This window comes from Sarcophilus harrisii, chromosome 2 (assembly GCF_902635505.1).
Source record: "Sarcophilus harrisii chromosome 2, mSarHar1.11, whole genome shotgun sequence".
Classification (NCBI taxonomy): domain Eukaryota; kingdom Metazoa; phylum Chordata; class Mammalia; order Dasyuromorphia; family Dasyuridae; genus Sarcophilus; species Sarcophilus harrisii.
The window spans coordinates 433,289,022-433,313,183 of record NC_045427.1 but is presented as its reverse complement, the minus strand read 5'-3'; the positions used below and the strand labels follow the sequence as shown (position 1 = coordinate 433,313,183).

Genomic DNA, 24,162 nt, shown 5'->3' with positions numbered 1-24,162 from the left:
ACATCACTAATAATAATAATAATAACTAAAATGTATATAGAACTTACTCTCTCTATATAGCATATAATACATAGTACATACTATGTATATAGAACTCACAATAACCCTAAGAAATAGGTGATATTATTATCCTCATTTTACAGATGAGGAAACTGAGGCAAAACAGAGGTTAAGTTACTTGCCCAGTGTCATACAGCTAATGTGTCTAAGGTTGGATTTGAAATCAGTTTTTGACACTTCCTGATTCCAGGTCCAGCCCTTTATCTACTATGCCAGCTGGCTAGCCCAACAAGCAGAGATTGACAAAAAGCAGTCATTTCACCCACATATAATATATATATATATATAATAAATTATAATTATTATTACAAATAAATAAAAGAATTACATCAATATATTGACTTGTTCCAAGACCATTTTCATCTAAATTCCATTGGAAATGTAAGAAGAATAAGATAACACTATACAGTAGCTGGAAAAGGCAACACAAGGGTATGGACAAAGAAAGAGTCAGTCTCAGTGCCAGGAACACCTGAATTCAAATTTTGCCTCCAACACACAATGGCTCTGACTTTCTGTTAAATCATTTAACCTGCCACTGCCCCAGACAACTCAAAGGCTATGAGCTAAAGTAACTGCTTTAGTGCAGGGTATTTCCTCATGGATAGTTTCTAATACTAATGAGGCAGTTAAGTGAAGCAGTGGATGAAATGCTGGGCCTAGAGTCAGGAAGTGCTAAATTCAAATCCAGCCTCACTCACTCACTAGCTGTGTGACCCTGGGCAAGTAACCTCTGATCACCTCAAATAAGGATAAAATAGAACCTACTTTCCAGGATTATTTTGAGGATCAAAGGACATAATATATTAAAAAGCACTTGGCACAGTGTCTGGCATATATCAAGTGCTATATAAATGTTTATTCCATCCCTCACAGTTTCATCACAGGTCTGATATGGAAACATATCCATTAAATGACATTTACATAGTAATTTTAAGTTTTACAAACACCTACATTATCTCATTGGCTTCTCACAATGACCCTGTTAGGTGAGTACTGTAGATATTATTTCCATTATTTCAGATGAGGAAACCGAGGCACAGAAAAATTAAGTGATTTGCCAAATGGCACGCAGTTGGTATTATGTGGGCTCATCCAAGGACCACAAACACACAGTTTGTGTCCCACTGGCATAGCCCTTAGAGTTAGCTCCATACCACAAGTGAACAATAAATAGTAGTTTAAGTAGAGAAGATCCTAAACAGTCTCATCAAAGACCTAAGTCCCCACTTCTCCTGGTTGTAAGTGTGCATTCTTTTATTGTCTTAAATGCCCTGGTAGCCATTGGGTATCTTATAGAAGCAGTGACTATGGAGTCTGGCACCCTGGCATTTCTTCCCCTGACTTCCTGTTTCCTGTAGCCTTTGTTTATGCTGCTCACAGGCAGTAGAGAATCAACATGCAGGCTGGACTGTCCATGGTAAGAAACAAGCAAGAAAAGGATACTTTTCACAAACCTAGGAAGGCAGGGTTCCAGGGCTTCTTCTAAGGGAAGAGTGAGCAACATCCCTGCCCTCCTTTGATTTAGAAAAAGCCCAGGAGAACCTCCCTTTCCTCAATAGACCCTCACCCAGAAACTCACTTCCCAAATGACTTTTCACCTTTCTTACTCAGTGGCGGATCAACTCAAAAAGCCAAACAAGCCCAGTGTAGCCCCTGATGGAAAGCATCCTTTACCTCTTCTAGGGCAGTGGATGAAGATCAAGAGAGAGAATCTTGGCAATGAAGCAACAATGAGAGGAAACACCAATCTCTAGTGTCCAGAGAGACCATGAATAGTGCAAAGGTCAGGGTGCTGTTCTTTGATTAGGGTAGCCAGGGCCTGGAGAAGAGTCCCTTCTCTTCATGCCTCACCTGGATGCTGCTAGGCATGCAGAGGTGGTTGGTGCCTTTTAGGCATTTTGAGGGGTTGTTATATTTAGAGACAATTTTCTTGTCAGCAAGAGAGGATGGGGAAGAGTATGGGGGGGGCGGGAGACATCAAGACAGACAGAAGAAGAAGGGGGAAAGAGGGAAGAGAAAGAGGAAGAGAGAAAAAGAAAGGACAGAGACAGCAAGGCAGAGATGAAGGGAGGGGAGGGAGTGAAGGGAAGGAAAGAGAGGGAAGGAAAGAAAAGAGAAGGGAGAAGAGAGGAAGGAAGGGAAGGGAAGCAACTGATTTGCAAGTATTTCTAACATCACACCTTACTTTGGACCCAGTCCTATTGGAATTGATTTTTTTTAAACCAGATCTGATTTCTTTGGTATAGGAAATTTCAATGAAAAAAACCCTTTTTAACCAATGCAGATCAGAACTTGCTCTGAGACGGAGTTTTAGAAATTATATGGGGGTATTCAGAGGTTAGGTGACTTGCCCAGGATCATAAAGACAAAAAGTGTCAGACAAGACTTGAACCTAGTTCTCACTAACTCCAGAGTCAGTTTGGTATTTATTACAACATGCTGGTGTCAGGTATCCCAAAAGTACAATATACAGCCCCTCTTTATAAATCACTGGACCTGGAGCCAGGAGAACAGATTGTGACATTTCTATGTGCTAGGTGTGTGATCTTAAGTAATATGCTTTGCTTATCTGAACCTAAGTTTACTAATTTAGCCTGAACCACCTCAGAGGGCAGAAGTAAAAGGAAAGGTTCCATAAGCCAGACTTAGTATTATTTCAAGGCCCAGAGTTATTAGTTCAAGGATTTACAATGTCTTCTGCTCAGAGCTCTGCACCTCATCTACTTCACAGTTACAAAGAGAGAAGGGATTCTCCTTTATACTTTTCATTTCCACACTAAATATGTGTAAGAATTCCTAGTATAAGAAACCTAAAGAGTGGGATCCATTCTTTAGTTCTCCCTAGTTTATTAGGGTGTTGGCTTTGACAGGGAGAGCTGTTACCTGAGATTTTAAAAAATGAAGTTTATTCAAGGGGTGAGGACTTGATAGACACAATGGGGAATTAATCCACCCTTTCTCCTATAGGAGCACACTGGACTGAGGTTTCTCTGCTGAACCCACAAGGTTTATTTATATTCCAGGGATTTCTCAGCTCCAGCTTCCTCCTCTCCTCTTTCCTCTTCTCCCTCCCTCCTTTTAGAAGGTGGGGGAAATGAGCCACTCACTGCATGATACCCCCTCCCGCCTCTCCATAAAGATCATTTGGAGAGGGAGTCAGCAGCCCCAGGAGACCTCTGGAGCCTTAATTGGGGAGTGGGAGGATGAGGACATCATCACACTGATGATCTCCAGAGCCCTGGAGAGGTGGGGGGCTGAGGGGGAAGGGAACGGGAGCATCCTCCCTCTGCCACCTCCTGCTAGGAAGCTTGGCTGCTAGAGGGGAAATTGAAATGGAATGGAACTGGCAAAGGGCAAGAGAGAGTAGCTGCTATAGACCCTGCCTCAAGGATCCCTGCTGTTGAAAATGGGAGGGAGACAGAGAGTAGCTTCTCCTTAGAATTCCTACCCTAACCAGAGCAAAGACTCCTAGTTGATGCCAACCTCTTGTAGCCCCTTTCCTCCCCCAGAACAGGCTCTGTGTCTGACACAGTCAGTTGCTGTGGAAATGATTAGGATGTGAAACGGAGGGTGATGACTCCAGGCACGAATTAAGCAGTGGGAGAAGATACCCACGGGACTAAGACCCTGTTTCTAAAAAGACAACCTGGAGAAATGAGAGAAAGCCTAGACCAGAAGTTTCTAAAGGAAGGAAGATAAGTGGGGTGTGATCAGAAGAGCACTGGACCATTATGGGTCCCAATTCTACTGATTATCACCACCCCCAAACATACACACATATGCTCACTTACTAGCTGTGTGACCATGGGCAAGCCACTTCCCTTTCCTGGGTGTCAGTTTCTCCATCTGCCAAGTGAAGGGGTGGGATTAGACAATAATAATAATAATAATAAATAACAATAATAATAACTCACATGTATATAGCACTTTAAAGTTTTCAAAGTGCTTCACATACCTTTACTCATTTTATCCTAATGTCTCTGTAACATAGGAACTATTGTTCTTCCACATATTACAGAAAAAGAAACTGAGGCTGGGAGAGGTTTTGTCCAAAGTCATCACTAGTAAAAGGAATGGAGAGGGTCTCTAAAGTCTCTTCCAGTTATAACATCCCATATTCCTTCTTTTTTGGCAAGCAATATAGTATTGTAGAAAAAGCACTAGTCTGTAATTTAGGAGAACTGGGTTTGAGTTCACATAGTACTAAGCAAGTCATTTATTTAACCTCTTTTTAGTCTCAGTTCCTCCATTTGTAATTGGTATAATTTGACTTGAACTCTGCTTTTAATTTTTCTGAGGAAAGCACTTTGGAAATCTTAAAGCATTATATAGGAAGTGGGTGGTGATTACTATTATTATTATTATTATATATTCTAAGGTCTCTCTTCCAACTCTGACATTCTATGTTCTAAACTTCTTTCTGACATTCTAAGGTCTCATTGTCCAAGGCCAAGATTCTCTGCTTCTATGCCCCAACTACCAAGGAAATGTGTGATATAATGGACCCAAGATGTGTATACAAAGCCCTGCTTTAGTTCAGACAAATGGAGGGAGGGGAGTTAGGCAAAAAGTCAACCATGCAATATTGTGCCAATGAAGGCCAATACTTGGCTAGGTATATTTCTCATCACAACTAGGGGATTTCTCTTAGCACATGCCAATGCATCCTAGATCTAAGTGTGGGGGCTTCAGAATTTCCCCGAGGAACATCAGCTCCTTTTACAAAAGATTTATTTTGGCCCCTCACATGGCAAGAGCTGATGCATATGTCTGATGGGAGGTAATGGTCTAACTGGTCTCAGGGGAAGGAGAGTCATTGGACTGCTAGTGACTGGGTTGCTGTCAGAAGTTCCTAATGTGCTGGTTTCTGGGGCCAACCAAAATAAAATGAAAACCCCACAGGTCTCCTTCATGCACTGTTTCCTTTGCCATTCATTTCGGTATAAGATCTTTATCTATAATATTCTTTGTATCATTTATAGTAGGATCCACTTAATCAACACCTAAACAAATGGGCCATCCTTCATTCAGAGCCAGAGCCTAGGCTTCAAGCAGGGGCAAAATTGCCCCTGACTCTAGCAACCTTCCCTGGGCTGGATGCCAGTGAACAGATTTGGCACAGAGCACTTGAGGGAAGCTAAACCCTAGATGAATGGCCCACCTGGGCTCCATTCTCAGGGAGACTTCCTACATGCACCAGCTAAATTTATTGGCCTGTTTTACTGTGCCAGAGCCACCTGCAAGCAGATGTGCCCCAAGATTTAGTGGGAATCTCTGGGAAGGATTGGGGGAAAATGGGGCTCAGGGACTACCTGCAGCCCACTCAGCAGATACAGGTTAGAATTTGTGAACCTGAATGCTAGGAGGGATTCCACTTACCTTCCTATTACTTGAGGTGGGCTTGAGTCATCCTGTTTGCCTTTTTATAACAAATATTTATTTATTAACACCTTAAGAAGGCACGCCCCCAGCTCATCTCTGCCTATTGAAATCCTATGCACAGTTTAAAGCCTACCTCCTCCAGGAAGGTTTCCTGAAAGTTCATAAAATAACAGTATCAGAACTAGAAATAAATCCTTTTACAGATGAGGGAAGTAAAGATCACAGAGGTTATAGCATCACAAAATGACAGAGTTAGAATTAGAAGGGACTTCAGAGGCTATCTGGTCTGATCTCTTCATTTAAGAAAGAGGAAAAATACTTAGCACCGTGCTTGGCACATTGTTGGCACTAAATAAATCTTTATTCCCTTCCCTTCCCCTTGCCCAAGATCATAAAGAATAATAGATGACATGGCTGGGATTTGAAACAGGTCTTCCAAGCACAATTCCAGTAGGTTCTTCCCCACTGCTACACACCACCAGATACAGGATCTCTTCTTGAGTCTCTCAAAAACCTTTACTTGTATTACTCTTATAGTCAAGTTACCAAATGTTTGTTAAATGCCTATTATATGCCAGTACTGGGAATACAAAGAAGGATATAAACAGTCCCTGTAAACTGAGTGGATGCCCATCAACTGGAGAATGGCTAAATAAATTATGGTATATGAATATTATGGAATATTATTGTTCAGTAAGAAACGACCAGGAGGATGATTTCAAAAAGGCCTAGAGAGACTTACATGAATTGATGCTGAGTGAAATGACCAGGAGATCATTGCCTGTCTATACCTAGCAGATTTTATAACCTTCATGACAGTTCTGCTCACAGAGCACTAAGTATGTGCAGACATGGCAACAACAATACTCTATGATGATCAATTCTGAGGGACGTGGCTCTCTTCAGCAATGAGATGAACCAAATCAGTTCCAATGGAGCAGTAATGAACTGAACCAGCTACGCCCAGTGAAAGAACTCTGGGAGATGACTATGAACCATTATGTAGAATTCCCAATCCCTCTATTTTTGCCTGCCTGCACTTTTGATTTCCTTCACAGGCTAATTGTACACTATTTCAAAGTTCGATTCTTTTTGTACAGCAAAATAACGTTTTGGTCATGTATACTTATTTTGTATTTAATTTATACTTTAACATATTTAACATGTATTGGTCAACCTGCCATCTAGGGGAGGGGGTGGGGGGAAGGAGGGGAAAAATTGGAACAAAAGGTTTGGCAATTGTCAATGCTGTAAAATTACCCATGTATATAACTTGTAAATAAAAAGCTATTAAAAAAAAACAGTCCCTGTATAGGTCTTACCATACTAGTCTTATGTTTATATATATCATACCTTATTTCCATATTATAATTATCTCTGTGGCTTATTTTGTTCCATGAGGGTGAACCACAGCCACAGCCACAACATACCTTGCCAGCCTTATCTTCTCCCTATATAGATTACAAATGATTTAAAATAGACTTACTTTACTCCCTTGTTCTCCCTCTTCAACTCTGCTTTCTTTCCTCAGTGCTGCCTTTGTTCACAATATGTGGTTTATCTAAGCCTAGAATGTCTTCTACTCCATCCAAATCTCTTTCCCTTCTTCATCTATTACCATCCTACCTGTCAAAGCCCAAATCAAAAGGCACCTCTTCAGGAAGTCTTCCATGATTCCACCAGCTGAAAGCATTCTTCCTCATTTTATTTAATGGCATGTTTCACTTTGTACTTTCAAATTTATGCTTCCTTTATCGATGCCTGTCTATACCTAGCAGATTTTATAACCTTCATGACAGTTCTGCTCACAGAGCACTAAGTATGCGCTGAACGTTTGTTAAATGAATGAATATGGAGCCCTTAGAATCATAAACTCCTAGGGCTGTAAAGGACTTCCAAGGTCATCTCCTCACAATGCCTCCCTAACAGGAGCATTGGTCTAGACCCAAGATGATGTCTGAGATCTCTGCCAACAGCTTCAAATTCTACAATGCTAAGTGCTACAAGAGTTCCAGAAGACGAGAGATCACTTTCAGTCAGAGTGCTCAAGAAAAGCATCAGAGGTGGCATTCTGGATGAATGTTTGGTGAGTTTTCAAATGATCCCTGAGATAAAAATGTAGCTCTCCCCAGCAGCACCGTGGATTCCCACTGGCCTCTGGGAATTGGGACAAGTGCTTAATCGGCATTTCTCTTCAGGGCTCTGCCAGCATTCACGATTCTCCTACACAGATGATGCAGCAGCAGCTGTGGAAATATATTGTCTGGGGTCCCTGCTCCAGCCCACCCCTCTGCCCCACTTCTGACCCCAAATATCTGTCTTTGTTTACCTTTGGGCTCTAACCCATTGGAGTTAAAGTGCATCCTCTTTTGACATTCTGTGCAGCTCATCAGGAACCGGGTCACAGCCTCCCTTGGGAGAAAAGCGTAGGTTTCTGCAATCTAGGGAAAGAGACAGAAGTCTAATTATCTCTGGGCTCCTGGTCTCTGGCTGCTTGGTAAGGTGATCAAGGAACGCCCTGCCTCACTTACAGGTGCTGTTACTCTATTTCTGTGTACAATCATACCATCAGGCAGTGAAAAGAGCAGGGGGGTAGGAATCAGGAGACCCGGGTTTGATTTGAACTCACAAGATTATAGAGCAAGAAAGAAGCTTAGAGATCATGTAACTCAACCTCATATTATTATATTAAATTATAAACAAAGAAATAAGTTCTCAAAGGGGAAGGGACTTGCCCAAGATAGGTAATAGCAGAGACAAGATTTGAACCCAGCACTTTTGACTAAGTATTCCAACAAAGTGGCATAGTGGGTAGGATATCACAGTACTAAAACTGCAGACAGCCAGACCTGGTTCAGATCCAGTCTCAGATACTTACTAGATAGATGTGCAACCTTGGGGAAGTATTTAAAATCTCTCTCTGCCTCAGTTTCCTCATCTTTAAAAATGGAGATAAAAATACTCCCTACCTCCCTGGATTGTTGTAAGGATAAAATGAGATAATATTTGTAAAGTGCTTTGCAAAACCTTAGGACTTTATTTAAATGCTATCCTCTTCCTTCATCATTATTATTGTGATTGTAATTTCTAATATGTTGTGAGATTTCTTTGGCAATTATTAGCTTAACCCCACATTGAGCCTCAGTTCATCTGAAAATGGCAATAACAACACTTGCACCAGCTGCCTCACAGAATCCAGAATGGGGAAAGTACTCCATGTAAACCTCAAATGAAATGCGAAGTTCAGATGAGACAAACGTGAATATTTTACTCCATTTCTCATGAGAGAAGCAGGAGTCAAAGTCCAGGAATTCCTTAATTCCCAGGTACTGAAATCATTCAAGATGTTTTCTGAGGATTAGTTCTTTCTGTCAGAGAAGGTATATAACCAAAAAGCAGGCCTGTTAGATAAGGCTATTTCTTATTCTAGTAATCATTATAGTCTTTTGTTATAGGTTCTGTTTTAGAGATAGGGCAAATAATCTGTTAGGAGAACTGACTCTCAAGATTACATAGTGAGATAGCTAGTTCTGGCATTTTCTTTTAATTTCAAAAATAGCCTGCTACTGGCTACTAAAGGCAGCTCCTCTGAGTACTAAAGGTGCTCAGAGACAGCCCAGTGGATTTCTCATCACAACTAGCGAGTCCCTCCCACAAATAGAATTAAAGGTTCTAGCTGCCAGCTTTCTATTCCCATCTTGGGAATGAGTCAAAGAGAGAACCAGCAGGGACCTTAGAACATAGTATATTGAGCTTCACAACCTGACCATGGGCATGAACTTCAAAATACAGACTTCTGGACCTTAGCATATAGGTGGTCAAAGCGTTACCTTTAGAATTTAGAAAATGGAATCTTAGGACCTGAACCTGGGATGTAATTATTTCTATTTCCTTTGCTATGCTACTTTTTATTTTATTAATTTAAATTCATCCATGCTTATTCTTTACAACAATCAATCTTTACCAAATTTGTCATTGGGTGGAGGCATTGAGGTAGAAAAAAGGGGAAAATGTGCAGAAAGAAGTTAAAGAGAAAAGAATTAAATGGGACACCATGAGGAATAGGAGAATGTCTCTGTTCTCCCCAGATTCCTGCAGACACCTTCCCTGCTAGTCTTAATCATATGCCAATTCTGATCTAACAATTGAGTGTTTTTTTATTCTTTTGGATTCACATAAAAATTAAAGAAAAATCAAAATAAATGCAGTTCTTTTTGTTTCCTTGTCTAAGGCAACTAAAAGGCCTAGAAAGGTCTGAGACTTAAAACTACACTAAAATTGTTAGGAAACCCTGAGTTGAATAAAAAAAATCCTTTTCAATAGAAACCTCAGTTTAAGAGAGAGTCATAGAGACCTGAATGCTCTCTCTATTCTCTTTCCTTAACTCAGTGTAATCGTGAACAAGTCACTTCTGCTCTGGTCCCAATTTCCATCACCATAAAATGAGGAATTTGCAGCAGATGATCTCTAATGGTCCTTCCAAACTCTAACATTATGTGTTCTAAAGTCCCCTTCCCGATCATTTCATCTATGTTCTATATTCTAAGATCCCTTCCAACTCTGACCATCTGTGTTTTAAGATCCTTTCCAACTCTAGCATTCCATTTTCTATATTCTAAGACCCCTTCCAGCTCTAATAGTCTGTGCTTTGATGTTCCTATTGAATAGCTTTGCTATTTGATGATATATAGTCTAAAGTATCTGACAACTCTGATATTCTATATTCTAAGACTGAGACTCTTAATCTCTATTTGGTATATCATGATCTCCTTTGGCAGTATAGTGAAGTTTGTGGGCTCATTCTCAAAATAATGTTTTTATATATAATTAAAGAAAATGCTTAATTTCACTTGGAAGTTAATGTGAAAAAAAAAAGAATTATTTTGTTTAAAAAGATGGAGTTTTCCCATCTAAGTTCATGAACCCCCTGAAATCTATCCATGAACTCTGGGTGGGAAATGGAGAATGAAACTGTGGACCCCAGATTAAGCTCACCTATTGTAAGATTTATTCCTGCTCTGACTGCTACACTCTCAGGTTCATTCCTACTCTGATATTCTAAGGATGATGAAATTTCTCAAAGCATGGGTGGGTGCTCACATTTATCTCCACTAAGTGGCAGCATAACCCCAGTTTATAGGTCTTTTAATCACTGCCAAGGAAAGTTCAAAGGCTTGTCCCAAAGCCTCAAAAAGAAAAATGGGGCTCTCTGTAGAGTCTCTCCCTCTGGGGACACTCCCCTGCAGATGAGACCCATCAGCTCAAACTGTCTCCTCACTCTTTCTCTTAGCTCCATATCGGTAATAGCTGAGCAAACTCCCTGCTCAATTTCCTGCACTCAAGGTGTCTGTAAGACATTTGTTATCATCAGGGACCCCTGCAGAAGGGTCCATGATAGGACTCTGGGCTGGTCCCCCAGCTGCCCTTGGCGTCCTTCCCAGCCTTTTCTCTTTCTCCTGTGACAGTATCCCGCTCCTCCCCCACACACACCCCGGGTCTGCTCAGACTGTCCAGTTAATTTGGGTGGTACCATTGTTATTTCTCAGCCGATTTGATGCTCTGCAGAGCGGCCAGTCTTGATGAGTTATCTTCCTCCCAAACTGTCTGTGTGATTAGGCTTCTCTGGAGGTCATGGACAAGGGTAAACTCTCCAGTGACTCCCATTAGAGTGAGTGGATGGGGAAAGCCAGAGAAGTCGGGGATGGGAAGACCCGTGGGAATTTGTGGAAACCCCTATGCCGGCTTCCTCCCTCATTAATACTAAGCAAGGGGAACCAAGACCATGTCTGATGGACACATTTCATCTCTACCCTAGCGTCTGACTGAGAATAAATTCCAGGCCAGTGTGCCAGGGGCAGACGGTCGGTTGGGCACAGCCCTGCCGGGTCAGAAGGGAATACACTCGGCTAATGTGATGATCTCAGCTCAGGAGGAGCTCGGCGGGGTGGGGCATGGGGAAAGCCAGTGCAGTTAGCAGGCCTGGGAAGAGAGACGATCCAGCCTGTTCCCCTGAGGCAGTGCAATCCGAAGATTAGTCCTGAGAAGAGGGGCATTGAAGGAATTAGGGACACACAGGGCAGCTGTGTGCTTGGGAAATGAATGGAAAGTTTCTAAATCGTGGTCACCCTATGAAGCTCCCCTTCCTAATCACAATCTCTCCACCCCTGCAAGGAAAAAAAAATTGCGTATGGCCTCCTTAGCCTATTAGGGGACAAAATCTTGGAAAGGTCTCTAGCACTCAGAGCTGGACAAGACCTCAGAGGACATTAATCCAATCCCTTCGCTGAAAAGAGAATTAGAAAGGTAAGATAACCTGCTCCAGTATAGCACTCTTATTTTATAAATGAGGAAATCAGGTCCCAAAGAAGTTAAATGATATATTCAATACCACCGAGCTAGTAAGTAGTTCAGATGGAATTGCAACCAGGTCCTCAAATGTAATGGCCTTTCTACTCCACCACTGTTGTTTTACTTGAGAGGGAGAAGGGAGGTCACCAATACTTTCCAGACCCAGACAGGTCCCCACCAGGTCCAGGAACAGTGTGAATAGCCTTTCTAGCCCATTGAGAGGATATAAGCCAGAGGACAAAGCAGTGCCAGCACGCTGCAGGGAGAAGCAGGCCTTCTGGCTGCCTGCCCCACAACGGGGACAAGCATGCAAAAGGCCGGTAAGGCCCCCAGAGTCCCTGGAAGGACATGAGGAGGGGGCCCCAGACCAGCCCTGCAGAGCAAAGCCTAAACCTGACCTGCAGGAAATGAAAAAGAAATTTAGAGCCCAGAGATACACCTCCCAGGGAATCAGGAAGTCTCCCAGCCTGTGACAAGCAGAACCCCGCCTCCTAGCCCCATTTATTTATCTGTTTATCCAGAGTGTCTCCTAAGAGGGGTATTAGAAAGTGGGGAAAAGACCATTAGATTTTTAGAGTCAGAGGATATAGATTTTAGTCCTCCCTCAGCTACTTCCTACTTGTATGATCCCAGGCAAATCATTCAATGGCTCTGGGGTTCTTATGTTCCTAAAATATATATATGAAGAATGTATATGAATATGAAATTGTATATGTATGAAACAAGGGCACTAGCTCTCCAGGATTTCTTTTCCTGCTTTCAATTCTAGAATCTTATATATGTTTTCCTGCAAAAATATCATTCTTCCTCACATTCTTTCTTTCTTTTTTGGGGGGAGACAATCAGGAATTAAATGGCTTGCCCAGAGTCACACAGCTAGTGTCAAGTACCTGAGGAAAATTCAGGTTCTCCAACCTCCAGGGCTGGAGCTCTACCCACTGCACCGCCTAGCTGCCCCACCACATTTCCTTCAGACATTTGAAGGAAGTTTACTATTACTATTTTACAGCTAGGACAAATGAGGAGTAAGGATTTTTTTTTTAAAAGATTAAACAGAGTTTGTGGCGGAAGAAAAAGAAGAAATGCAAATCTTCTGATTCTGTTTTCTCCATCTAGTATTCCCTGAATATACACATTTGTGGAGATAAACTGAATATATCTAAAACACTGATTAAAAAGGGACTTAAGGGAGCGAAAAGAATGCTGAATTTGGAGTCATGAGAACTGGGTTCAGATCTTGGTTTGGACAATTATAAATTTTATGTGAAATTGTACACAAGTTTCTTCGACAGCAAAATAGAGACATAATGCCAGTGTTACGTCTATATCCCAGAACTGCTGTGGGGCAAGGGTTCTGTCAACAAAATGCTAAGTAAATCCAAGTGTTTACTACTACAGGAAGGGAAAATAAGGCCCAGACAAGTAAACCAACCCCAGAAAGTAGTAACTGACAGGAACTGGAATCCCTATCTCCTAACCAGAGCTCACTATTTTTTCCCCCATTATATTCTGCTGCCTCTCATCTCCTGGCTTCATTACCAGTGTCTCCCCCCTTCAAATTGCCCCCACCCTCCCCTGGTGAATTCGTCTTTGGCAATGATTTGTTTTGTTAGAATCTGAAGATAATTATGCAATTTTTTTATGTTGTCCAAGACTATATTTGCAAGATTGTAGAATGTTAAAATTTGGGGCTGGAGAAGACCTTAATATATCACCTAATCTAACCCCCTAATTTTACAGCTCATAAAACTAAGGCCCAATAAGTGTTCTCTTCAGTTCAGCCTCTGCTCCTGATGAAGTTACAAGAACACTGCAAGAGGACTTCTTGTAAGTAGCTACAGACTGTCTGTAAGCACCCCTCGCCTGACCTAAATGGTGGATGATGATGCCCCAGGAGTCCTGGAAGCTCTAAAGCTACCTCAGAGGCTTAGCTTTGGGGCTGGGCAATGTCACCACCCAGCAATACCCAGGGGTAGAACAGACAAAAACAGGTTTACGCCCAACTCTTGCAGCAAAATAAAAGCTCAAGATATTTTTCAATCTTTACATTCTATATTCTAAGGAATCTTCCAACCTTCACATTCTATCTTCTAAGGACCTTTCATCAAGAATATTATATGATGCTAGATTTAATTTGTGATCTCTTTTAAAGGGATCATTGTATTTAGAGCTAGAAGGAATCAGAGATTGAATTTAGAGCTCATGGCTGAAAGGGACCTTGAAAAGAATACAGTTCCAATTCCTGAATTTTACAGAAGAAACAGAAGCCAAGAGAAGGGGAGTTGCTTCCCCAAAATTCCAGAGCTAATTAAGTGTTAGGGCTTACATTTGAACCCAAGTCTTCTGAATCCTAGATCAGAGCTCTTTCCATTACACCATGAAGGGATTATTTGGGACCCCATTATTTATTTTAATTGGTTTGCCTAAAGAGTTGGGATTTGACTGAATTTGTTTATGTAGATGAAATTGTGACCATATGGGGGATGGGGGAGAAGCATATCCTATAAACTTAAAAATGGCTTGAGTGACTGAAGTGTGACAGGTGGAGAGAAGGGGGGAAAGAGAGCAGAGGAGTTAAGAAAGTGACATGCTCCATCCAGCATCATTCAGGCTGGCGTGATAGTGAAGGCCTGGGCCTCATGTAGAGCTCAGCCTTGGCATTGTTGCTGAAATTCCAACTCTGTGTGCAACCCAGTTGGACCCTTGCCAGTCATGTGCCAGATCTAGGTAGGACAATAGGAAGTAGAGCATGTGGGAAGACATATGGAGGATAGGCCCCCAAAAATGTGGAATCAAGGACAAGATAGTGGCTAGACCTACAACAGCTTATTAGAAAAACACAACAAAAATTTTGGATGAGAAGATCAGGTTCAAATCCCAGCTCCATTAGGGGCTACCATATAACCTCTTTGCATTTCAGTTTCCTCCTCTGTAAAATGACCTTGAAAATCCCTTCTGATTCCTATTATTCTAACTATTCTGATTATTATATATCATGCAATAGTGGAAAGAGTGCTGGACCAAATGGGGAAAACCTATATTCAAATCATGGTTCTGCTGCAATGGTTTGTGAACACTGTGATACAAGCTACAGGGGTGTAGATCAGTGCTTTCTTCTCTTTGAACCTCATTCTCCCCATCTGTAAAAACACAGCATTCATAGTATTTATACCATCTACAGCTCAAAAGGTTGTTGTGAAGAAAGTATTTAAACAAGATATACATGAAAGTTATTATCAGTAACAGCAGCAACAAAGGGATAAGAATTAGACTAGATGACCTCTTAATATCAAGCAGTTTTTGTTCCTGAATCCAAACTGACCCTGGATGGTTCAGACTGAACCAGGGGACTAGTTCTAGCCCATAAGAACCATGAATAAAGAAGACTAAAATCTTCAGGAGGGGGAATACCGTACATTCTGAGCGTCAGGGACAGAAGAACATACAAAATGCATATAAAATACAAAAGTATTTAGGACAGTACACTCCTGTGAGGAAAAAATGTCCTAACAGAGTTAAGAGTGAAATGAGCTTCATTAAGATGCTAGGAAATGGGTTCTCCTTTCACCAGATGTCTTCAGAATGATGTTGCAAATGTTGTAGGAGGTAATTTTTTTTGTATGTTTTGGACTAGGTATTCACTGATAAACTCTAAAACTTTGTAATTTGGTGACATCCATAGATAATTCCCAATTATAGTAAAAGGAGTTCACATTTCTATGGTGTCTTCCCCATATTATCTCTTCTGGAGGAGGTAATGCAAGTTTTTCATCTCCATTTTACAGATGACAAAACTGAGGCTTGAAGAGGTGATAATCACTGGAACAAGTCACCAGGGGAGAAAATAGCAGAACCAGGATTTAAACTCAGATCTTCTCACTCCAAATTCAGAACTTCTTATTAGGCATGGTAATCATGTTAATCAATTCTTTCAACTCCAAGTTCAAAACTTTATATGACATAGTTCTGTTAATCGATCCAAATTGGACAACAGAAAAAAAATCTAATATTTATATAGTAATTTAAGGTTTGCAAAGTACTTTACATATATCATTTCATTATTAGCTCAATTAATTATTATCCTCATTTTCTAAGTAAGGAAGTGAAGTCTGAGAAGTTAAATAATTGGTACAGGGCCATAGAGTTAATAGGAGTCTGAAGCAAGATTTAAATTTAAATCATCTTGATTCCAGATCTAGCATTCTATCTACCACCAAGATACTTCTGAATACAGAGGACCATCAGGCCTGTCAGTAGGGTAAAATTTAGAATGACCTTCCAAAAAACCACTTGACCACAAAAATTCTATTTAGCCTATAAAATACATGCTAGCTCCACCCGCACTTACCAATGTCAACCTCCTGACCTCCTTTTACTACTACTACCTGTGGGCTAAACATATCTATTTGACTTCTATAATAATGACAACTTGAATTCTCTCTACAAATACTAACCCAAAAGGGAAGGACAAATATAACAGTTTCCCCAAAGGCTTTCTGCCTAATCTGGGAATCAAAACTCACGGTCCAAGTCCCACATCCATCATTAACTTGCTCTGTGACCACTGGCAAGTCTTTTGACTCTCCAAGGATGTCAGTTTCCTCATCTGTAAAATGAGAAGTCTGCATTCTGAACCACATGATCTCTAAATTCTTTTCTGCCATTTTACCTGCCAAGGTTCCTTATAGCTCCCATGTTCTAAGATCTACATGCTAAGGCCTTTTCTAGCTCAGAGATCTATGTTCTAATAGCCTCAAATCCCAGGATTTTTGTTAAGTCTTCCCTGGGTTTTTCAAGACCTTGCATATAAGATTGGGATCTATATTTTATGAATGATTTAGGCCAAAGTCCATCTCCTAAGAAGAGAAATAAGCTAACAAGTATTTGGATAAAAGGAATCAAATCAGGGAAAATGATCACCTCGAAGAATGAATTCACCCTGTACAATATTGTTCCGGTGCTGTTCATAGAAGGAACTTAAGTCCTCAAGTGCCCAAAGTGGCAGGACTGAATTCACAATTTGACAGGACTTAGTCAAGAACACACACAGTTCATTTGTATTTCAGAAATCTGTCCTATCGAGAAAACTCTCTTTCTTTTAGAACAATAGCAGGATAACCATATGCCCTTTCCTGTGCAAAATCCACAGTGACATAGGTGCTGGCTTTAGGGTAAGCCTGACAAAAGTGGTAACCCCTGAATTTTTCTGACAGAAGATGAAAGGGAATGCAAGGACACTTGGCTTTCCTAGCCAGCAAACTCATTCTTGGTGCTATACCTTCATTCACATTATTCTTCATCATAAGAATAGCCCAAATTTGTGTAGCACATTGCAGCTTTGATGTGCTTTAAATCTATCAAGTGTTCCTTAAAGCCTAATGAAGTTTGCAGTGCAAGTCTGATTATCCTCACTTTATAAAATACTGTGACTGAAGCTCAGAATAGATTGACCCAAGCTTGCCCAGCAATTACGGAACAAAGCCAGGATTTAGACCCAGATTTTCTGACCCTACACCTATTTGACCTCCTATGATCCCTTATTAAAAAAATCAGCCACCATGTTCATAATGCAATCCCATCTGTTCTGATTTCAACTGAAGACTCACTTCCTCTATGAAGTCTTCCCTGATTACACAGCCCTCTCTGAAATCCTCCGCTCCTGATAGTTTATGCCAATCAATTTAGTATAATGTCATATTGTTTGCTATATATTTGTCTCTCCAAAACAAAAAAGCCAAATAAACCTGTGAGCTCCTCAAATACTTCTATTACCCTTTTAGTACCTAGAAAAGAGCATCTACAGAGTATGCTGCCCTAGTAAGATATATAGGAGGTCTTGAGGAGTTTAGGATTTTCCCTCTACCATATCAATCAGTATGAATTATGGGGACTACCGTCTAACCCAGAAGAGAGTAGACAAGAAAATAAGGTAAACAGTCTTGGAGGTTATTTAGATCTCTTTTATAGATAACACTGAGACCAAGAGAGGGGAACTAAATAGCTCTGACACTGAATAGCCAAGTGAGCAGTGTGGTGCAGTAGCAAGGATAATGAGGACCTGGATTCAAATCCTGCCACTCTTATTATCTCTCTTTGATTCAGATGAATCTCTAAATCTCTCTGAACCTAAATGGTCTCTAAAGTCACTTCTAATTCTAAACCTTGAGCCTTCATTGCTTAGAATAGATGGAATTTTCTTAATCCTCTTTTTAATAGAGCAGGAAACTGAGTCAGAAAGGGAAATTAAATTGTCCAGGCTCACAGAGGTCATAAGTGGCTCAACTTGGGTTATTCCAACCTTTGTTTTTTAGAGGAAGAAAATCAAGGCTTCTCTCCCAAAGGAGGGACACGCCCATCATCCAGCAGCAAGCCAGCCAATGATCTCCCTAGTATCCATCCCATCTCCCTCCCCTTCTGGGAGCCTCCTTATGCCCTCTGTGCCCTTGCCCACATGCCCCTGCTGAGAGACTGCCTCGTTCTGCATCAGAGCCCTCCTGCCCGGGGCCGAGTCTGTGGCCTGCAGCTTTGAGAGAAGGCAAGGAAGCAAAATCTCACCGCTCGGTAGGTTTTCTTCTGCCCAGCATGCTTGGGGGTTTTGCCTGGCTCTGCAGAGCTCTCCACATGCATGGAGTAGATGATGTCAAAGAAATCTTCCACCACAGCTACCCGTTTCAGAGAGATGCCCTCAGGCTCCGACAGTCCATCTGCCCCCTACAACAGTGTGGGCAAGCTGAGTTAGTATCAGGGATGGGTGACAAGGGTGATGAGATGGGCCTGAGGCTATTATGGTTGGAGGGAGGGACAGCCATAGTTCTCCAGCCCTCAAATGCCTTGAAGAGTGGGGTCTAGGGGCAGAAAAGGAGAGGGGGAGGTGCAGTGAGGGGTATAAATTAAACACTGCTCGGGGGAGAAGGATATCAGAGCTAGGGTGGCTGCAGCTGCTGATACTAAAGTCTACCAGTAACAATGGGCCTGAAAAACAGGACAGGGACAGATTCTGGGCCCCAAATTTAAGAAATGACATTTTCCATGATTTAATTATGCCAAGCTTGGTGGAAGGGATTTGGGGGGAAGGAGGTGAGAAAGGGGGAAAGAGAGATGGGTCTGGAGTCGCACGCTGTGCCAAGACCATCCCAGAAATCCCCAGGGGAGCGAGGTGAGGAAAAGGAGGGAGTGTGCTTGGAAAGATGCAACCCCACCAGGTTCATGCCAATTAGCAGGAACCTTTTGCAGCAGTCCCAGGATGGAGGCCCTAGGGAAAAGAGCTCAGATACCTGGGTGCCTCTTCATCTCGCTCCACACTGGTCTTTCTGAAAAGCTACCTCACTCCCCCACTCCTTGTGCCCCGCTCCCCCCAAGCAGCTGAATGCCAGGAGCCTCACCAAGGCTCTTTGTGTGTGAAGATGGAGGTAATAACAGGCTATTATTAGGCCACGTGGGGGGGGAGGGATGGGGAAAGCACGGCCACTCTAGCGCCTCTTATCAGGATCATTCTGGTGGTGTCAGCTGGTACTGGCAAGGTGGGCCAAGCTAGGGAAGGCATCCTCCGGTCCCAAGGCTCCCCCACCTCCCTCCCATAAAATCTGAGCTTCGAGAGTGGTGGGGACTGAGAGATGCAAAAGACATCGCTCTGTGTGATGGGGCCAGAATCCATGAAGGAACAGCTCCTCTGCAGGAGGTAAAACCAGTTACTTAAACTATATTCATAAATGATACAGTAAACAGATATAGGTCACATGTACACACACACAGATGCACAGACACATAGGTACTTGTAACATATGCACAGGCACACATCAGCTCCGTCTTCCTCCCCAGGAAACCTTCAGAGTGGGTCTGCCGCTGGGAGAGCGGCAGAAGGGGTTCAAATTGGACAGGACTTGGCAAAGAAAAGAGGAAAGAAAGGTTTTCTGGTCGTATCAAAACATGAAAATCTCTTAGGTGATTTTTGTTTCAAGCAACTCTATAAATGACAAGGCAACAGTGCTAATAATAATATCATCTTCCATGGGTACAGATCACTTTTATGTCCATTCTCTCATTTGCTCATCACAACAGTTCTGTGAGGAAAAGAGGCCAGTCAGGTGGAATCATACCCATTGTACAGATGAAGAATTCAAAATTCAAAGAAAATATAGTCACAGCGTGTCGGGGCAGAGGAGCGACAATGTTCTGATTCTTAGGTTAGTGCTCTTTCCACAATCCTATCACGGAGTTGCAAAGGCACTCATTCAGAACAAAACCTGAGATTTTATTTTAAAATACCACCCTTCCCCACTAGTTCATGTTTACATTGCTTATTTTTTGTAAGAGTCATATAAGGACTATTATTCCTCCTTTACTAATGAAGAAATTGCATTTATGTGGATTTGAACCCAAGTATCTCTGACTCTACATCCAAGCTTTTACCCCATACCACACTACCTTTCTAGGGAGAAAAATCACAGAATGATGGAACTGGGAAAAAATTAGGAAATCATTTAATCTAAAACTCTCATTTAACAAAGGAAGAAACTAAGGGCCAGAGAAGGAGAATAACCTTCCCCATGTCACATTTAGTGTAAAACTAGTAAGGGAGAGGACTAGAATTCAAACCACATGATAGAGGTCACCAGGTACTAACTTCTAACATATTAGCTGTGAAGTCACAGAACGTGATCCAAATTCTCCTGCCTCATTTAATCTCTGTGTGATCTTGAACAATTCAACTCACTTCTGTAGGCCTGTATTTTCTCATCTAAAAATAAAGGCTCTAAAAAAAATGGGATCCCAGATCTAAAGCTGGAATAGACTTCAGAGACCAGCTAGTCCAACCCTACTATCATTTTACAAATGAGGAACCTGATGAGACCTACAGAGAAGAAAGGTGTCTTCCCCAAGGTCATACAGTTAATACCAAAGGTAGGATTTGAAGTCATATCCCCTGACTCCACAATCAATACTCCTTCCAAAGTACTATGCAGTCTTCCCTGGGGTTTGTCTAGAGGGCCTCTGAGGTCTCTTTAAACGTCTGGGTCTCTAATTCTATATGCCTCAGACTCCACCTCCAACATACTATCACCTTGCTAGGAGAGAAAGCAAGTGGCCAATGTGGGGTGAGAGCCGAACACCCTGGATCTTATGCAAGGCTCTCTGAACCACACTGATGTGCACAACATATATTCATACAACAACCCGCTCTCCCACAGTCTTTCCAGCTACTTCCCATTTGAATCTGCCCCCACTTCAAAGACTAGTTCTCTAGATGATAGGGAAATTGATGTCTCTGAACAAGATATGAATGACCTACATCAAGTAAATGAAGACCTTGGTGTATAGCCCCCACCACTATGTTAACCCCTTAGGAACTCCTCTCTTCAAAGAGTGTCTTTACTACCGTTAGGGGTCTTTGGTCTAAGAGAGATGTTCATGTGACCATCCTTTTATTAATAACCTGGTGGTCTTATTAATAAAACGATTAAATTGCCCAGAAAAAAAAGACTAGTCACTGAATAACATTTCACTTATGCACATAAAATCATGGAATTTATCTTTAGAGAAGATTTCTGTCTTTGTCCAGCTGTTTTTCAGACACGTCTGACTCTTTGTGACCCATCTGAGGTTTTCTTAGCTAAGATATCAGAGAGGTTTGCCATTTCCTTATCCAACTCATTTTACAGGTGAGAAAACTGAGGCAAGCAGAATTAAGTGACTTATCCAGGGTCCCACAGATAGTGTCTGAGGCCAGATTTGAACGTGGGAAGATGAGTCTTTCTGACTTTAAGCCCTGCATTCACAGTGACTCCATATAAACCACAATGCTATGGTGAGAAAAGTACTAGAGGCCTGGATTCTAGTTCTGACCCAATCATTTACTAGCTGTAAATTCGCACTGAGCCATCACTTGATTCCTCTGGCCTTCATTTTTCTCATTTGCACAATGGCACTCGATTTTCTGCTGCCTGCCTCAAAGGAATGTTATGAAGATCAGACAATATGATGTGAAAAAGCATCTGCAGCCACAAGCGCAGATGTAAATTATTATTAATAACAAGCTCTTCAAATTTCAGTTGTATGCCATGGACATTACACATCCTTGGAGGAGTTTTCACAGACTTGATCTGTAACCTATCATCATAGTGAAAACATTCAAACTCTATGCTTATCTAATAGTTTACATTACCTCTCAAAACACTACTTTCATTCACTAAACCTAAATTTCTTTCTCTAATAAATGAAGAAATTGGAATGAGAAGGTCTCTAAGGTCCCCTCCATATCTAAACCTATTATCACTGCTAGGCAAGAGCAAGGTAGTCTGAAGGTAAAAGGTTACAGGGTCTGGTAAGAGGAAGCCTGGGCTGAGAGAAAAGAACCCCTGAAATTCTCACTGTGTTGCTAACCTGCTATATGGCTTTGAACAAGTCCCTTTCCCTCTATTGAGGGATCCCTGTAAAAGAAAAGGATTGGTCTTGAACACTTCTTCCTGCTCTAACATTCTATTTATTCTACAAGAAACTCTAATCTCTGCAACTGGCCTAAAAGGCTAGTAAATTTGATGGTGGAAAAACATTCAGTGGAATGATTTCTAGTGGGGCCTTCATTAACAATTTGATCCTTAATTCCCTGAAGTTCAAACTTAGGGTCCCATTTATGAACAACCTATTTCACCTCCTGCACAGCGAAGGAAATGACTAATTATGATAACCAGACCACACAGGGGTTTACAAGACTAATACCTTAAATTGTTCTCAGACAAAGAACCAATGAAGGTTATATAGCTGCTACAGAGCATTTGAGGACCATATTTTTGAACCCTAAATTTGGACCTCCATTTAGAAAGAGTATTTTCCTTTTAAAATACCTTATGAAAAACATACTTTCATATCTTAGAATCAAAAGAGTTCCAAGAAATCCAGGATGGATAGTCTCCTTAAAAAATGCCCCATATTGTAGATAGAGTACCAGCCCTAAAGTCAGAAGGACATGAGTTCAAATCTGGTCTTAGACACTTAACACTTCCTAGCTGTGTGACCCTGGGCAAGTCATTTAATCCCAATTGCCTAAGGAAAAAAAAACAACACCCCATGTCTTCAAAGTTGAAAGACAAGAGTACTATGGTGGGTAAGATTTTGGATGATCTCCAAAGAAGAGAGTCAAAGGAAAAAAAGAAACAACAGAAAGAGAATCAAACAGGGTCAGGAAGATTGGTTTTCCAGTCCCAGTTATGTGTGTGTGTGTGTGGATGATGGGGGTGGGAGGGAGATGGTAGGGCAAGATCTTTCCCCTCTCTGGACCTCAGTTTCCCCCTAAAGAGATTCAACCAGATGATCTGCAAATATCAAAACACAGAATGATGGGATTTAGAGCTGAGAGACCCCTTAGAAGTAAGTCATCTAAGCTAACCTAAGATCCAGAGGGACAAACTGATTTGCCCAAAATACTGGAGTAATAAGTAGCAAAATCTGGATTCTCCAGGTCCTTCCACTTTCAAATTCAGTACCCTTGTCACCTCTAATGTCCCATAGAAACACAATCAATTTTATGCCAACCCAAGGTATAAGTCACAAGACAATAATATCTTTGGCAAAAGTTGCACCTAAAGAAATTATCATCTTCATGTTAATAGGGCTGGAAATACTCTCACTATTGGCAAACAGTCACAACCCCTCAATGCCCAAAACATAATAACTGGAACAAAAAGCAGTTTTGTTCCCTCTAGCCCTGCCATGCTTTTCCCAATTAAGTTACTTCTGTCTGGTTCCAAAATGAATTTGACCTGGATGGTGCTCTGCAGCTGATTGGCACAGTACCTGGCACACAGTAGGTATTTAAAGTTTATTGACTGACAGCCTACAATTTCTTTTTTTTTTTTTTAATTTAATAGCCTTTTATTTACAGGATATATGCATGGGTAACTTTACAGCATTAACAATTGCCAAACCTCTTGTTCCAATTTTTCACCTCTTACCCCCCACCCCCTCCCCTAGATGGCAGGATGACCAGTAGATGTTAAATATATTAAAATATAAATTAGATACACAATAAGTATACATGACCAAAATGTTATTTTGCTGTACAAAAAGAATCAGACTCTGAAATATTGTACAATTAGACAGCCTACAACTTCAATGCCAACTCTATTGAATCAGCAAGTCGGATGAAGAGATGGAACAAAGTTGCATATTTGTTACACTATCCTGCCCCCTACCCCCGCCTCCCAAAAAGCAAAATTCCCTGTTCTAATATTCCAAGAACACCACCAGATTTGTCTTAGTCCCACTACTTCAGTTCATGTATTTCATATTCCAGACAAACTGGATGGTCTCCCATGTTCTATTGTTGTTCTAATCCCTGTTTTTCTCTGGGCTTCATGGCATACCACATATCTA

The 24,162-nt window shown here is 41.4% G+C and overlaps 1 protein-coding gene across 1 annotated transcript in view; it reads right to left on the bottom strand.

Annotated features, from left to right (window-relative positions):
* The window catches only part of NOL4L (nucleolar protein 4 like), a 198,668-nt gene that overhangs the window by 122,378 nt on the left and 52,128 nt on the right, over nucleotides 1–24,162 (bottom strand). The window contains exons 2-3 of the mRNA XM_031954101.1: nucleotides 18,349–18,504; nucleotides 7,775–7,886 (exon numbers count right to left, since the gene is read on the bottom strand). Coding sequence (XP_031809961.1) covers nucleotides 7,775–7,886; nucleotides 18,349–18,504 — 268 coding nt within the window. The remainder of the gene's footprint in view (nucleotides 1–7,774; nucleotides 7,887–18,348; nucleotides 18,505–24,162) is intronic.